The following is a 17,814-nucleotide window of genomic DNA, read 5'->3' on the forward strand; positions in this document are numbered from 1 at the left end:
ACCTTCCCACCATTTTCAACAAAATCTTCTCTGACTCAAATGGAAAGGTTCTTTAATGTTGGGATGGGCACATCGAAACTACATGTTGGAATATATTTCACTGAGTAACTGTGCCTAGTATGTAGAAACACTTTCAGCTTCCATGCCTAAAAAAGCCTTTTCTGTTTAAGCACTTTCTTTGAGCTTCAAGAATTTATCTAACCAAAGGAAAGACCCCAAACTTTTGTTCACTGCAGTTACACAAGTCATTCAAGTTACTGAATTTTCCAGCTACAGTGAGTCTGTTTTCATAACTACTCAGACCTTAAGATCCATGACGATGGACTGGACCAGGAGGAAAATGGTGGAGTGATCTTCCCAGTTGATGTAGGTAGAGGCTTTACAAAGCTTGACACAGGCGATGGCTGCACTCTCCGTCAGCTGCTTGCTGCTACCCTGCCCGGCTAAAGCTTTCCGTAAACTGTCCAAAAAAAGTTTCTGCAAACACAACCACGTGTTAGTGTTTGAGTTGAGCTCAGCAGTGTGTGTGTGTATGTGTGTGTTTTACTCTCACCTTGTTGGCCTTGCTGTCATCCACTGTATCTTTGGAGATTGTGTGCGTGATCTCTGGGCAGAGGATGAGAAGGATGATCTGAAGTGGCCACACAGCTGCTTTCCTCTTGGCACTCTCTGCAAAGCTGTCCACCAGGTCAAACAACTTCTCTGCAGCTTCTTTAAACACAAACACACACAGTTAATGACAGCAACTCAGTTTATAGGCTTTCATATGGAGCATTCAAAACATCATTACCACAGTCACTGTGTCACTTAGAAATAAGTCACTTTTCCTTTAATGTTCCTCATGGCTTTAATCAGATACTCGCTACAATTACACACACATCATTTGCCATTCAAACAAGATTAGACAATACACCAAGTGATGTACACTGATCAGGCATAACATTATGACCACCTGCCTAATATTGTGTTGGTCCCCTTTATGCTGCTAAAACTCCTTTGACCAAGTGGGGCATGGACAGAGGTCCTCTGGGGATGTCCTGTGGCACTGGGATGGTGGCAGTGAATTCTGTGGGTCCTGTGGGTTGCATCGTGGGACCGACCTAGATCAGGCTTATCCTGGTACATCCCACAGAGGCTCAGCAAGATTTAGATCTGGGGAGTGTGGAACCCGGGTGAACAGCTTAGCTCCATCGTGTTCCCTGGGCCACTCCTAAGCAGCTTGTGTGGTGTGTCAGGGGGCTGAATCTGTCCTCGTTTTAGGTCACCGACGGCTAGTTTAGAAGTTTGAGGACAGTTTCACGATGCGTGGGCTCTCCGCACAATGCATTGCATTTGCATAAAGTAGAAGTCCAGTCTAATTTATGCAAATGAGCTGCGGCCCACTCCAGGTAAACACACCGGATCGCAGCTGGAAACGCACCACAACCGGACCAGCATGCCACATGCGGTGTGCCGACTAGCCGTCGGTGACCTAAAATGAGGACAGATTCAGCTACTGCACAGCTTATTTCTTGCCTCAAATGCTTTCAGAAATACTTTTCGCTGGAGTGTTTTCGAAATAAAAGGGGAAGGTTGCGGCTAAGCCGCTGTGTTTATCCGAGTCATCTGCTGGACTGTCAAGCTGAAAGCGCTGTCACGTGACCACGTAGGTGCCTGCTGCTGCTCGAGCGCTGTCATGTGACAATGTTGTGACCCGCTAGTGACCGCCCACCATCCGTTCGATTTTCAGATGCGGTGCTTTGCCGTGCAGGAAAATCGCATCTAGTGGACATGTGGCTTGAGCTGTTTATTATATAATAATAATAAAATGTGAATTGAAAACATTATAGTTTCTGCATTTATTGTTCAAGTATTTATTAGTAATACAGTGAAAATGATAGGAAATGTGAATATTTACTTTGCAAATCGATTTCGGTGTGTGCCCCTAAATTTTCTGCTTGCGCTCCTAAAATTTTAAGTTAGGAGCCACTGTGCTCCTAGGAAAAAAGTTAGTCTGGTGCCCCGTATAAAGCTCTTTAATTATTTTAGTTTTACATTTTGAATTCTCCTGCTAAATGATAGAATGTGGTCCAATAGGTTTTGATGCATTTCTCTGAATGTGAGCCCACAGGATGCTCCTATAAATCTCTAAATTTATCAGTCTGTTTCCATCAGCAGTGAAATCACTACCTGTCAGTGTTCCAGGTCCAGTGTCATCCATACGTACCAAAGCCTTAACAGAATTATGTTTGACAGATGATGGTGCTTTGACTCAGTGTCACACTCAATCTCCTTAATTTTTCCTCCACACTTTCCTCTTCCCATCATATTCACAGGTTATTTTTTGTTTCATGAGTCCAGAGTTGTTGCTCAACTCTACCGGCTTCTCTATGATTTTGCAACCAAACCATTATTTTTTTTCAGGCTTACCCAGGTATTGCAGTTTCAGTTCATGAAACCTTCTCTTGATCTTTTACAAGAAAACATGTTTGAAGCCTCATTAACTTCTTTAGTGGCATTGTCACTTCATTGCTCCTTGTGTTGACACTTTAACTTAAATGGTGATTCTCCATCGATTCTGAGGTGTTTGAGCTGCATGGATGAATGTGAGCTTTCATGGATTAAGTAACATTGAAACAGCACACAGCTGTCCCACAGACATCTAGAGGCCAATTATTTTTTGAATCTTTGACATCTGGCCACTATGTCATCAATATTCATGTAAGCCTGCTCGATAAAAGCTGAGACTTAGCACATTCAATGTAGTATCCATTACTTTATTTTAAATTGAATGAATTGAAGATCAGAGCCTGAAGAAGGGAAAACAAATTTTAAAAAACGAGTTAAAGTTCAATTGAGTAGCTTGAATCCATTCATACCTGCCATATCTGCCTGTGGTCGCTGGTACAGCATGGTGAACTCATCTGGGTAATTCTCCACCCAGTTCCAAAATGCCTGTAGTGAGACAACAGTCTAATATTTCAGTAATTCATTCAACGTTTTGTGAGAGCCATTCGGACATTAAGCATTACTCTGGCATTGGAAATGGCTGGAAGAAAACGTACCTTCTCTAAACTGTTAATGACTGATAGCTGGGCAGGCTTCTTAAGAGCTCTAAATTTCAATACAGTTTCTGAAAGAAAATGAACAGCGTTACAGAAAAAACAACAAACTTTGCACATTCATCACAAAAATTGGTCAAACCTTCTCTCTCATTTTTAGAATTTCTAGATCAGCAATTCTCTCTCTCTCTCAAGATGTCACGACTCACTTCTTTAACCAGTCTAACAATCTCTTGGTCTGTTTACAGGGCGTTCATAAACTAGAACTTGTTAATGTAAACCTGTAAGAACATTAAAAGCGGACCTTGTAGCAGTCTCTTCAGCTTGGAGCAGTCTACACTGATGTATTGCATCAGCTCTATGTCATGAACATCCACGTTGTCTTCTGAGCACACAGTCAACTCCTGTAGTCTGGGGAGACACATACACAAATGTGAAATCTGCCATTGTAGATGCAGTCAAACACATAAAGAAATAAAATCAAGAAATTTTTTTATCCTTCATCTGGAAATGAAAATTATTTTGTAGAGCATATGATTTATTTTCAGCATCATCCAGCTCACGATCAACATGCACTCCCATAGTACTTGCAGCTGTCACTCAAAATGTTAATACCATTAAAAGTATATTCTTAAATGTCTAAAAAAAACCTCACAAATATGAAATTTTTTATATAGGGTGAAAATTACCATAAAATATGGGTTTTGACAGTGCTTCCAAGCACCTACACAGTCATTAAAACTCCGTATTTAATAATTATATTGAGACCAGATATGCTCCACAACAGTTACAGTATAAACTCTCCATTCCCTTATCGTAAGATTACCCAAATCGAATCACAAAATCCAAACTAGAAGCAAGTCTTGTGTATCCTTGCTCATAGCTCCTCACAGATCCTTCTTCACTTGTTGCTTTTAAAAGCAGAAATAATAAATTTGAAATGGCCTTCAAGATTCCAGGAGCTTCAGTAAAAAGCAACTGGACTGGACTTCTTGTTAAGGTTCTTGAAGATTTTTCACCTCTCATCCGAGAAGCATCTTTCCATTCCCAGGATTACGACTGAGAACCTAGAAAGATCTACAAGATGGATGACAATTTTCAGGTCAAGCAAATTTCAAAGGAAGTTCAACAGGGGAATTTAGATATGCCCATGATCTCCCTCATTTCCTTCCTTACTCAAGAGTGTGTGAATTTAACTAGCCAGCAAAATTCCAGACCAGGGGTGTAAGAAAAATTTTTTTAGAACTTTACTAAGGAAATAATTTCTTTCATAGAACAAAATCATTATTAAATTCAAACTTACCATTAAAGCCTGATAATGGTCAAATTACTGTTGTTTTATGCATATTTAGAGGATTAAGTACATGACAATTTTGTTACAATGGCACATGTCACATGTCAGTGGGTGGGACATATTTAACAGTAAACGAAAAGTCAGTTCTTAAAGTTGATGTGTTAGAAAAGTGAAAATGGGCAATGGAGGGATCTGACCAACTTTGACTGGGGCCAAATTGCGATGGCTAGACAACAGCTAGCATCTCCAAACGGGAGGTCTTGTGGGATATTCCTGGTGTGCAGTGGATAGCACTTACCAAAACGGGACTGGTGGCAGGGTCAAGGGGAGCCAAGGCTCAATGATACACGAGTGAGGTCTGCAGCACAAACTGCTGAAAATTTTATTGCTAATTATGATAGAAAGGTGTCAGAACAGACAGTGGATGGTGGATCACTGCTTGCTACAAACGGAGCAGCAGACCATTCAGAGTGCCCATGCTGACCCCCTGTCTACTATCAAAATCAAATAGTAGAGGCATGAGAATGTTAGAATTGGCTTATAAATCAATGGAAGAGGTGGTCTGGTCTGATGAATCATGTTTTCGTGTACATTATGTGGATAGACAAGTATTGCATGGCCAGACCTATCTCCAAAGGTCAGTGCCAGGATCTGGCTGCACTTCATTGTTATTCTGCAAAAGGGGAAAAATGCTATGGTTTATCCCGCTGCAGAACAGTGACCAGGTAATGTGTTCGTGGAACATTTGCATGCAAAAAAGCACCCAAAAATAACTAATTCATGTGCACAAAAAAGGCAGACCTGCCTTACTGCATAATCCAAGTACTCGGCATTGACAGTTGGAGGCTGCTGTTGTCGTTACTTAATGTAGCAAAGGAGATTTTGAAAACAGTAACACACTGATAGTAAAAGGGTAGGAGAAAAATGCATAAAATGTGAAGCAGAAATGGCATTCAAGGGGATGTTACTTTAACACCCACCTAAACAATATTGAAGACCACCTACACCACTTTATAACAACAGTATTCCCTGATGACAGGGGCCTCTTTCAGCAGGATAGTGCTTCCTGCCACACTGCAAAAATTGTTAGGAATGTTTTCAGCAACAACAATTTGGAGGTTAATCAGTGTTGACTAGATCTCAAAATTGCCCAGACCTCAATGCGATTGAGCATCTGTGGGATTTGCTGAGAATAACAGGTCAGATGAATGGAACCCCACCTGACAAATATTAGAAATTAAAGAATCTGTTGCTAACATCTTGTGCTTGATACCAGAGGTAACCTTTAAAAAGATCTGTGGAGTCCTAGCTTCGCCAGATCAGAGCTGTTTTCGTGGCACGAGGGGGATCTACACAACATTAGAGTATGTGGAATTAATGTTGTGGCTGATGAATGAATAAATAAGGGAATCAATTTGATACATTTAAATTGTAGTTCTAGCAGCAGTCTGACTCAGCAACGTATAGGGTAAAGAAGCTACCTGGTGGAAATACGGCTGAAGACAGCATTGAAGTTGTTGCAGCTAAGAGAGAACAGGACAGCTGAGGCCGAGGCCCGGAGCTCAGTGGCGTGCTGGTGGCCCTCGCGGTACGTGTGGATGAAATGGCATATCTCTGGCAGAAGCTGTTTTACCAGCATGGTCTCATCCAGACGCAAGCAGTCCTTAGATTGCTGAGGAGGGAGGATGGAGAGGAAGATGGTAAGCAACAAGGGCTTGATCTGTTTCTCTTTCATTTGATCAAGCATGCTGAAACTGAGAATGGGCTATGGGATAACATCCAAAGAAACAAGTCAAACCCTGATGACAGTATTGTTACTGGACAGCTTACTGAACCAATGTAACACATGCACCATGTTGGTGTACAACAAACCATGGCCTAAAACATGAGACCCATGTAGCTGTTTTAGGAGTTTAATGTATCAAGTTGTTTTGGCCTATATTGAATAGCATGATGTGGTGTATAGAAGGAAAATGCATTACTGATAAAGACAAAAGAGTATCCTGGGAACAAAAACTTGGTAAAAGAAACCTGGAACTAGTGACTCGGACTCGAATGGGAACATTCTGATTCCGCACAGCCCCATTAACACCCCTGACGCCTGAATTTATTTACAATTAAATAAAAAACTTTTTTTGTGTGTTTTTGTTTTCCCGCTGATGCTAAAATAAGTGGAGATTGTTAATTTGTCTATTACACATAGACAATTTATAATAATAATAGCAGATATATAATAATTACATTGTATAATGACAATAAAGAATATTCTATTCTATTCTATAATTAGGTCCCACTCTGAACGGTCCTATGAGAAACCAGTGCTTGCAAAAGGTTCCGAGGTACGTATTGAATATGTACAAACCGGCATTGGGGGAATGGATAAGCTATCTCGTCTGCAGTCTGAATGAAAGTGGTATGGTGCGAATTCGCGAAAATAGGCGTCAAGGGATTAACCTAGCAACAACACTTGCATCACTTAGATTTTTGCAACAGTATCTTTATTTTAGGTGACACTAAACCATTGCTAAAACAGACAAAGCTTCAAGAACTACAAACAAGTTTTTAAAAAAATGTACAGCTTGAACACAGCATTTACTGACTCTTCAGTAGTTCTGCATATAGTAAGGGAAACATATAAGTATCTGCCAACTAAATCGTTACCAAACAATTTCCTCACCAATATGTTTGTAAAGGTGCGTAATAACATGTTTGAAAATGTTGAAATTCAATTCCTGTTGGAAACCCTGAAAAAACCTGTTCAAGTTAGGGTACCGATAAATGACTGTCGAAAAATCGATTTTTTTGAAATCGGCCTAAAGTAACTTATAAGGGGTCAAATCAGGCTTTTTTTCATGATTCTGGTTTGATTCTTGGCATTTATATTTCACCACAAACACTCCTTTGTAGTAAAATAATTTCTAAATATATCTCATATATGTCAACTGGAATGGCTGGATGAAGAGAATCCATGCATATGACGCAAAGCAGAGCACACAGATCGACTTCCTCCCAGTTACTGAAGGTGACCCCAATGACCTCAACACCATCTTTACCACTCTCAAAGACCTTTGATCTTCCGTTTTGGCTGAAGGCTGTGGATATCATAAAGCAGGAAAATCTAACCGTCGTTGCAAGGTTGGGTGGAAGGTCTTATTTTGGATATATTTCCCGTTGATATGGGAAATTTCATGCAAGATTCTGGACTACTAGAGGTGATCCAGCTGATCTATCCTAGAAGTACGACAGCCAACCACATCATGAATGGAGGATGTTTTGACAAGGCAATCCGTGCTCACCTCCTGATCGATGTAGCCATCTATCAGTACATCATGAAACTTGCCTTAACTGAGAAGGAGCATTGTGACACGAGGACTTTCATGGAGAAGGTGGCTGATGGGAAGATGGGAGCCAGACACACAGACCCAGTAGTGACAGTGTTTGAGCAGAGGTTTGAAGAAGCCTTCAAACGACTCACAGAAGGAGGAAGAACACCTGCACTCTGGGTGCAATACCACCACATGGTAGATGTGATCAAGGTCTTTATCAGAACCGAGCGACTTGCAGACCACAACGGGCGTCTGTCATGCATTCACTGCATGAAAGGAGGGATTTTCATCAGTAAGCGGCACTGTAAATTGCCGGGGAATTTCAAGTTAACGGCAGTAAACGGTAATTCGCAGGCAGCACAGAAAACTACTGAGATTTGCCGGGAATTGTCGTGGGCGGCTGATCTCCCAGCCCCCAGGATGGAGGAAGCTTTCCAGTGTCAATGAAAATGCTGTGAGCTATACAAATGCAAATCAGCGTGGTGTGTGTATGTGTGTGTGTGTGTGTGGTGGAGGGGTTGGTGTTTGTGTGGAGGGTGTGACGTAGGGGGGTTGGGGGGTGGGGGTTGACTTTTCACACTTGCATTGGTTTTTTTTAAGAGAAAAAGGATGCACAAACAAAACTACACAATTTACACTTTACACTAAAACTTTATTTGAATCAGGGTTTATACATCTTTTAAAAAAGTAAAATCAAAGCGCATCACAGGCACTTTTCAACACTGTCAAAATCCTAAATCTCAAACATCATGCAGAGCAGTGTGACTATAGTCACCTTTTCTCTTATGTTGCTTAACTGTACAGTGGACGTGTTTACCACATATCTTCCAGCAATGCCATCAACAGGGAGAAATGATGATGGATATGAGGTGTCTGTTCCCTTCAAGTTCTATGTTTTTTACAAAAAGTTTTAAACCACAGAATTGTCCTAAAGTCATGATAGAAGGTCAACCTATTCAAAATGTCGAACAATACAAGTATTTAGGTGTAATTCTAGATCCAAACTTAAACTTTAAGAAACATATTAAAAGGTTAACAAATACTTTAAAATTTAATCTTTCAACCTATCGGTATATTAGAAATTCGTTAACCACTGAAGCATCATATGTGTATTTAAATGCTATGATTTTACCACATTTACGATACTGTATGACAACTTGGTCACAGGCATGTGTTACTACTCTTAAGCCTCTTGAATCTTTATACAAAGCTTCTCTTAAAATTCATGATAAAAAACCACGAATATATCATCCTTGCAAAATTCTAACTAAACATGGTATTTTAAGCTTTGAAAATTGTATTAGATATTCTAATCTATGCTTATTGTTTAGGATAATTCATGGCACTGTTGCGCCACCGCTAAAGACTTTTATCCCTCTGTGTTCTGAAGTCTCTTCTCGAGACACTCGGACTTCTCTTCGGGGCGAGTGTTATATACGAAAACTCGACTCCGCTTTTGGAAGATCAGCGTTCTCCTATGTTGCAATGAACCAATGGAACAAATTACCCACAGAGCTTTTAAAATGTAAGCACTTCAATGAGTTTTCACGCTTGCTGAAGCGACGGCTGCTCTCGGATCAATCTTGTACCCATTAACGATGATTTTGAAGGTGCTTTGGTGTCAGCACTTTTTTGTAGAGGCTTTGGAGTTTGATCTTATGAATTAATTGTGTTTAATGTTTGAAATGTTTAATCTTGTGTCTTTTTTCTTTTAACATTGATGTAACCCAACACATCTTTGGCCTGCTCTGGGACTACAGGTGGAAATTAGCACTTGTGCTATAACCTGGCATAATGCATCTCTCCCCACGGGGTTAATGTTGTTTGTGCGCTGTCCCATGAATCAAATAAAGAAGAGAAAAGAAAAAAAAAAAACTTCTACTGACTTTCCATAAAAATGTCTTTTGGGATGGGGATGAAGCCAGGAAACTCCTGCAATTACATGTCTAAATGTAGTAGTCTTTGACATGACATTAATAGCTATGAGCTGCTTCATAATGGCTGATTGTGGTTCTGTCAGAGGTTCAAGGATGGGTTCCTTAAAACATACCACCTAGCAAATACACATGTTGACCTTTCTGCTCTAGATCTGTCATTCAAATATGTTACAAGTTTACATGAAATGGCAAAATGATCAACTGTAGCCACAGTTTTCAGGGTACATCTGATGATACATTGTCGACATTGCATGTACAATACCAGTCAGAAGTTTGGACACACCTTCTCAGTCAATGGTTTTTAGTGATTTGTATTATTTCTGCATTGTAGATTAATACTGAATATTAACACTTTTTGATTACAACACAATTCCATATGTATATATGTATTGAATGAGAAGGTGTGTCCAAACTTTTGACTGGTAGTGTACATCAAGCTCATCCAAGATGATATGACAGAGGCATCACTGTAAGCGGCAAAGCCTTTTCTTCTTTTGATCAACGAAGTTCATCTTGCAGGCATAGAGAAAATTTGTTGACCGTACGTCATCACGTTAGAGTTGCTTGTCCAATCACGCGTAGTCTCGCAAGAACGACACACGAACGGACAAAGAAGTCACCTTTGTTGCGTGAGTTTCTACAATGGCGGCCCGGTATCGTCAGTCTGACTTACCACAAACTCCTCGGATGCAACAGCCTGGATATGACCGACTGGTTCCAGTCAGTCCCACAACAGACACTGAGAAGAAACTGTTGAGCGTTATCAGCGGGCTGTCTGGTCAGAGAGGACCGCTGGAGGAGAAGCTGGAATGATGTCAGAGCTGCAGGAGAGAATGGCTGCCGTGGAAGCCAAATTAAACAGCTTCTCCAGCGGGGAGGAAATTCAGCAGAAAAGACAAGTGCACAGTCCTAAAGTTATGGTAAGAAAATATCCCATTTGTAGGATATTTTTAGTTACTTTAAGCACAATGCTTTGAATTGCTAACATTCAGCAGTGATATCATGTAGTCTTCCATAGCTGTTCACAAATGTGACTTTTTTTTTCCTTTTTGTAGTTTTAGGAACAAGGGTGAGATTCTTGTTTATTCTTTTTCTTTTTCATTTCTTTTTTGTGAGAAAAAATGTTTACTGCAAGCACGTATAATAATTGTTTGTCAGCTGAATGCACACAATTAAATTGTTGTACTGTAGATTGTAAACCATTCATTCATTCATTCAAATTGTGTCTGCTAATTTAAAACAGTTTTAAATGACTTTACAGTTGACTCTATAGTTATTCTGCTGTGAGTAGTAAATTAATGTTTTGATTTATTTTCACAGACTGGGCTTGCCTCACAATGAGGCAGTCACTACATATTTAGTACAAAGTCTGGCTGCAAGTCCAGATGTGGAGACGGACATCCTTCTACGTAAGTATCCTGTTTAAAATTGTTCTAAATTATCTGACCTCATCAACAGTAACAAAAGCTAACATTAGCTGAAAACAGAAGGAAATAATAATAATAATAATAAAAAAGCTAATAACATCTTCTTTTAACTGTTTTTCAGCTGCCTGAAAAACATAATTTGAGGAGCTTCCCTTCAGCCAACCCGGTCTTCTGCCCAGAGTCATCAGAGAAGAAAGAGAGTAAGAGACATTAGTTTGACTCATTACTTTCTGTGTTTTATATAAGATGTGGTTAGAATAGTATTGCTGGTAGCTATGACATTATTTTTCTATTACATTAGAAAATGTATTGATTGAGTGGTATTGATTTCCTGTACTGATTGCGTTCAAAGCTGCTGGATGCCAGGAAGACAGTGCTTGCTCCAGATGATGTTACGGAGGGACATCACCACTGACATGATGTCAGATGAGGAGGATGGCAGCATTGACAGGGTGTGTGGATGGATAGTGCGGCCTCCATCCTTCTGCAGCCAGGAGCTAACCAACCTGCGTGCTGCTCTACAGGCCAGGGTTGAGGCTGATGAAGAACACAGCTTCACATCGCAGACATCTTCAAAGTGGACAACCAAGCAGCAAAGAGAAATTTTAAGCCCGAGCTGATCCTAAGCTACTGGCCAGCTCGGAGTGATGGACCAATTTGCCCCTTTCTTTCTTTTTTTAATTGATTTGTTTTGAAACATTTTTTATATCTATATTTTGTTGAACTTCCATTTTATTTCATTACAAAAAACATGTAATTTCATTTTTTTTAAAAATAGTTTGAGTATCTTGTTTTAATTTTAAGAGGTATTGCAGCAATACTGTTTAATAAAGCTCTTGTTTTTCAACATATCTTTGCAAATATTTTTTTTCCTGCCCATAAATGAATTGATTGTAGGATAGCCCATTGGTTAACAATAACAAGTTTGTAAGTTAACTAATTATTTATAATAATAATAATAATAATAATAATAATAATAATAATAATAATAATAATAATAATAATAATAATAATAATAATATTATTATTATTATTATTATTAATAATAATAATACATTTTATTTAGCAGCGCCTTTCAAAACACCCAAGGTCACTTTACAGAGGATAAAACACAATAAATAAATAAAACAAAACAGCAGACAAAGGTAACAACAGTTAAAAGAAACAATGAAATTACAACGAATATGCGGATTTAAACAGATGAGTTTTGAGTCTTGACTTGAACTGGGGTAAAGAAACAATGTTACGGATGTCTGGTGGGAGAGAATTCCAGAGTTGGGGAGCAGAGCGGCTGAAAGCTCTGCTCCCCATGGTGCTGAGGCGGGCAGAAGGTAAAGAGAGGTGAAGGGAGGAGGAGGACCTGAGGGAACGAGACGGAGTGGCAATGTGGAGGAGATCTGACAGATAGAGGGGAGAGAGGTTGTGGATGGATTTAAATGTATACAGCAGGATTTTGAAAATGATGCGGAATTGGACCGGGAGCCAGTGAAGCTGCTGGAGGACGGGGGTGATGTGGTGAAAGGAGGGAGTACGGGTGATGATGCGGGCTGCAGAATTCTGAACCAGTTGGAGTTTATGGAGGGATTTGTGAGGGACACCATAGAGGAGTGAGTTACAATAATCAATACGGGAGGTGATGAGGCTATGAACTAGATTGGCTGTGGTATGAGGGGTGAGGGAGGGGCGGAGACGATTAATGTTACGTAAATGGAAATAAGCAGACCGAGTAATGTTATTAATGTGGGAGTGAAAAGAAAGGGAGCTGTCGAGGATGACACCCAGACTCTTTACCTGAGGGGAGGGGGACACTGTGGAGCTGTCAATGGTGAGAAAGAAACTGTCAGCTTTGGATAGGGTGGATTTAGTACCTACAAGGAGAAGTTCTGTCTTATCGCTGTTTAATTTAAGGAAGTTTGCAGTGAGCCAAACTTTGATGTCAGAAAGGCAGTGGGTGAGGGAGGAGGGAGGGAGGGTGGAGTTGGGTTTACTGGAGAGATAGAGCTGGGTGTCATCCGCGAAGCAGTGAAAATGGTTACCATATTTACGGAAGATATTGCCGAGGGGGAGGAGGTATATGATAAAGAGGAGAGGCCCCAGGACGGAGCCCTGGGGCACACCAGAAGTGACGGGGGAGGGCTGTGAAGTGAAGGACTTGAGCTGAATGAACTGAGTGCGGCCAGTGAGGTAGGAGTGAAACCAGTGAAGGGGGGTGTGAGTGATGCCGATGGAGGAAAGTCTACTGAGGAGGATGGGATGAGAAACAGTGTCGAAGGCCGCACTCAGATCAAGGAGGATGAGTATGGAGAGTAAACTGGAGTCAGCTGCCATAAGGAGGTCATCTGTGATCTTAATCAGGGCTGTTTCAGTGCTGTGGCGGGGACGGAAACCGGACTGGAATTGTTCATAGAGGGAGTTTCGTGTGAGATGAGTGTGGAGCTGAGAGGCAACAATTTTTTCTAGGATTTTGGAGATGAAGGGAAGGTGGGAAATGGGACGGAGGTTATTAAAATTATTGGGATCTGAACCAGGCTTCTTAAGGATGGGGCTGACCGCTGCAGATTTGAAGTGAGTGGGAACAAAACCAGAAGACAGAGAGGAATGGATGATGGCTGAAATGAGAGGGAGCAGAGAGGGGAGGCAGGATTTGACCAAGGCTGTGGGAAGGGGGTCCAGGTGGCATGTGGAAGGCTTGGACTTGGTAATAAACTTAGAAATTATTGAGGGACCCGGGAGTTCAAAAGTGGAAAATAGATGACAGGGGGGAGAAAGTTCAGAGGAGGGGAGGGGTGAGGTTGTGGAGCCAAGATGTTGGTGGATTTTTATAACCTTTTCATTGAAGAACTGAAGGAGAGAATTACAGGTGTCGTGGGAGTAGAAATGGGGGGGTAGGGAGTCAGGGGGTTGGGTGAGGCTATTGAAAACGGAAAAGAGAGTCCTTGTGTTGCCCGCATTTGAGCAGATGAGTCCAGAATAGTATTGTGCTTTAGCTTGAGAGATGGAGTCCTTGTAATGCGATAACTGAGCAGTATACATGTCTTTGTGGATGGTGAGACCAGATTTCCTGTAAAGTCTTTCAAGCTGGCGATTTTTTGATTTGATGGCACGGAGATCGGGAGTGAACCAGGGAGCAGACCGAGTGAAGTAGACAGAGCACGTTTTGACAGGAGCGAGTGAGTTGAGAATGTTCGTGAGGCCGTTATTGTAAAGGTTGACCAGGTCGTCAGGGGTGGAGGAAGAGTCTAATGTCAAGGTGGCGATGGAGGAGGAGAGGGAGTCAATGTTAATGTCCTTGATGTTGCGGAATGAGATGGTACGGGGGGTCTTAGAGATGGAGAGACGGAGGGTGACATCGAATGTGAGGAGGAAGTGGTCCGTAATGAGGAGTTGATCAGCAGTACAGTTGGAAGGGGTGAGACCGGAACAGCAAATTAAGTCCAGGGTGTGTCCTTTTATGTGTGTGGGGAAGTCAGAGAACTGCTGAAAGGCGAAACTGTCGAGTGATGAGGAGAAGTCTTTGGTGAGGGGGAGAGCAGTATTGTCCATGTGAATGTTGAAATCTCCCAGCAGGATTACATTTGGGGAGAGAGCGGAAAGGTGGGTGAGAAGGCCAGAGAATTCATTTAAAAAGTCAGTGTGAGGCTTGGGGGGACGATAGACTGTGGCGATGATTGTGGGAGTGGGTCCGGAGATTTGACAGGCGAGGCATTCTATTGAAGAGAAAGGAGGCAGAGAAACTGGAACGACCTTCCACTTCTCGCGATACAGTATCGCGAGACCCCCTCCGCGACCAGAGCCGCGAGGTTTGCAAATGTAAACAAACCCAGGGGGAGTGGAGTTGTTAAGCTGACAGAAGTCACCAGGTACTTGCCAAGTCTCATTTAAACAAAGAAAGTCAAGCTTACGGTCGGTAAGGAGATCCTGGACGAGATGTCCTTTGACCGTGAGGGAGCGGATGTTCAGCAGACCGAAGTTGACGCCGGTGTTGTCGCTGGAGAGAGGAGCATTAGCCGACCTAGCCAGGCGGGCTAACACACTGTGGTTGACAGACCGGCCGGTGTTTCTGGGTGGTCGGCGAGTGGAGGACCAGAAGGAGGAAATCCCTTTGGAGCCGGAGAAATGGAAACCCCGCCGAGAACCACGGTGGATGTACCTTGGGTGTTGTTGGACGCACCTCGGGCGTTGCTGGACGCCGATGTCCGGGTGGAGACGCAGGGCTGCCGGAGGAGATCTGGACCGCTGGAAGCGGAGCCTGAGAAGCTCCGCCGGCGAATATTGGAGTAGTCCCTCAACCGGTAGATGGAGGAGAACCAGGACAGTCCAGACCAGTAGGGACCACACAAAAGCTCCGCCAGTCCACATAGCGAAACGGTAGAGAATGCCAAAGACGTGGAGCTGGGAGGTGAACCGAGCAGGTAGGCAATAGTTAGCCAGCAATCACAGCACTGTAGGGCTATGACAGCAGTAATGAGGAACATCAGGCGGTAGAGGAGGTTTAAGATTCCCAGTCGAGTAGGTTGGAATGGGCCGGAGAACCGCTAAAAACACTTAAAAATTGCCGGTGAGTAGCGGCAGCCAAACGCGCCAGCGTTCACTCAGCCGGAACCGGAAGTCAATAATAATAATAATAATAATAATAATAATAATAATAATAATAATAATAATAATAATAATAATAATAATAATAATTATTATTATTATTATTATTATTATTACTATCTTTCAACCAATCATGACAGTTTTTTGTTGCCATGTCTTGTTTCATCCAATTGGTGTACTGAGTCACGCTAGACAGGCAGGCCAGAGGCTAATTAGTTCTCACACCTCTGCCATGCCCAAGGTGTGAAGTCTCACTCCCCTCCTTGCCCCACACACCCACCACCCTACCCCACAAACAGAGTCCGTTTACGGCAATTCACACCACCCGCAAACTTGAGTTCACAGCCTGTGAACTGCCGATAACTACCGGGAACTTGGTAGGTTTTCGGCAATTCACAGGGCCGATAATCTGGCTTTTCATGCAGTATTGTTGCCAAGATGCTTCACATCTTTGTCGCTGCAGGCCAACATCAAGGGCGCACGGCTGCACTGTCAACTCATGAAGGAACTCAAAACTTTGCCTACTTACAAGGACACCCTAGAACGTTTCACTTATCATGAACCACATTGTCCATTACTCCAGCCATAAGTGGTTCGGCACTTGATGTGACATCTGCATTGAGCAGACATGAATGAAAGCAGCCAAGTCAGAAGGTAGACTGAGCAGAGGAACAATGAGAAACAGTTTTTCTGGCCACAAATGCTGGTTGCTCACCCTCAGTCACTTCTTTGATGTCAACCAGTGGATGGAGGAAGGCGTCCGTAAACATGCCCCACTCCACATAGACCTTGCCAAGACACAGATGAAGCGAGATGCAGAGGCAGTTGAACTTTCCTTAAAATGGTTTGAGGAGAACAAGCCATTCAACAACAATCTTGGCAAGAAGTTGCTTGTGTCTTTCGCAACAGAATTCACAAGCACAGAAGATGAATCTCTCTCTCTCTCTCTGAAAGACAGAAGGGCTACCTGCTCTCCTGTCACGTCTTCACGGGGTGTGATACGGTTTCTGCAATCACTGGCCATGGAAAAACAACTCTATTTGACAGGTAATAATGATAATACTACTATTACTTTGACAAATAATAATAATTGGCATCATAGCAAAAATATTTTAAAAATAATAATTGTATTTCTGTTTGACATACTTGACACAAACCTGGTGCACTTTTTCAGGTTTTGTGCAGGGGACGTGGATTAGTACATGGACATCTTCCTTGACACAGAAGCCACCAAGGGGGGAGTGATTCAAGCTTGACCATGGACAAGATACTACGCTGGGTGAAATTCGGTACAACATGTTGTCAATGAAGGCGGTGCAGGAGTGATCAAACCAGAGACTCTACCTCCAACAGCAGGTGCAGCTGCACAGCATTCACTCCGTGCCTACCTGCAGACCCGGGACTGGATCCTTCTACAGAGCATGTCTTTGAACCTCAGTGACCATGGATGGACATTAGGTGTGCATGGATATGAGTCAGTTTCAACACTAGACCCCATGACTCCTGAGGAGTTACTGATGTTCACAAGCTATAATTGTCATGGAGATTGCAGCAACCGGCGGTGCAGCTGCAAGAAGAATGGGGACATGTGTATCTTGGTCTGTGGAGTCTGTAAAGGCATTACATGGAGAAACTGCAGGCATGATGTTGTTGAGTTTCAAGAAGACATAGACAATGACTCTTGAAGCGTCTGACATTGTGAATGAGCGATAACTCTGAGTATTATATAAGTATGTGAAATAAAAGCTTCTTTGTATGTAAATGTGAAAGTGAGTGTGGTCTTTTTCCACAAAGGAGTGTTTGCGGTGAAATATAAATGCTAACAATCAACTCAGAAACATGAAAAAAAAACCCTCATTTGACCCCTGAAAAATTACTTTAGGCCCGATTTTAAAAAATCGATTTTTTGACAATCATTTATCGGTACCCGAACTCGAGTACGTTTTTTCAGGGTTTCCAACAGGAATTGAATTTCAACATTTTCAAACATGTTACTACACACCCTTACAAACATATTTGTGAATAAATTGTTCGGTAATGATTTAGCTTGCGGATTTGTGAACTATTTCATAAAATGCCCTTACTAATAATAATACGTTAATACAAGGATGTACTGATGTGTGTGAACTTTTGTAAACATTCCTCTAAGTGCTGCTGTGCACCTCAGCACACCTGAGAAATTTCATTTCATTT

At 41.9% G+C, this 17,814-nt stretch overlaps 1 protein-coding gene across 4 annotated transcripts in view; it reads right to left on the reverse strand.

Annotated features, from left to right (window-relative positions):
* nf1a (neurofibromin 1a) overlaps positions 1 to 17,814 on the reverse strand; it is a 148,157-nt gene that overhangs the window by 112,405 nt on the left and 17,938 nt on the right. For all 4 annotated transcript variants that reach the window (XM_055011837.1, XM_055011838.1, XM_055011836.1 and 1 more), the window contains exons 4-9: positions 5,817 to 6,007; positions 3,346 to 3,452; positions 3,045 to 3,112; positions 2,859 to 2,934; positions 554 to 711; positions 304 to 477 (exon numbers count right to left, since the gene is read on the reverse strand). In XM_055011837.1, the coding sequence (XP_054867812.1) occupies positions 304 to 477; positions 554 to 711; positions 2,859 to 2,934; positions 3,045 to 3,112; positions 3,346 to 3,452; positions 5,817 to 6,007 (774 nt within the window). The remainder of the gene's footprint in view (positions 1 to 303; positions 478 to 553; positions 712 to 2,858; positions 2,935 to 3,044; positions 3,113 to 3,345; positions 3,453 to 5,816; positions 6,008 to 17,814) is intronic.

Source organism: Amphiprion ocellaris, chromosome 7, assembly GCF_022539595.1.
Source record: "Amphiprion ocellaris isolate individual 3 ecotype Okinawa chromosome 7, ASM2253959v1, whole genome shotgun sequence".
Taxonomy (NCBI): Eukaryota; Metazoa; Chordata; class Actinopteri; family Pomacentridae; genus Amphiprion; species Amphiprion ocellaris.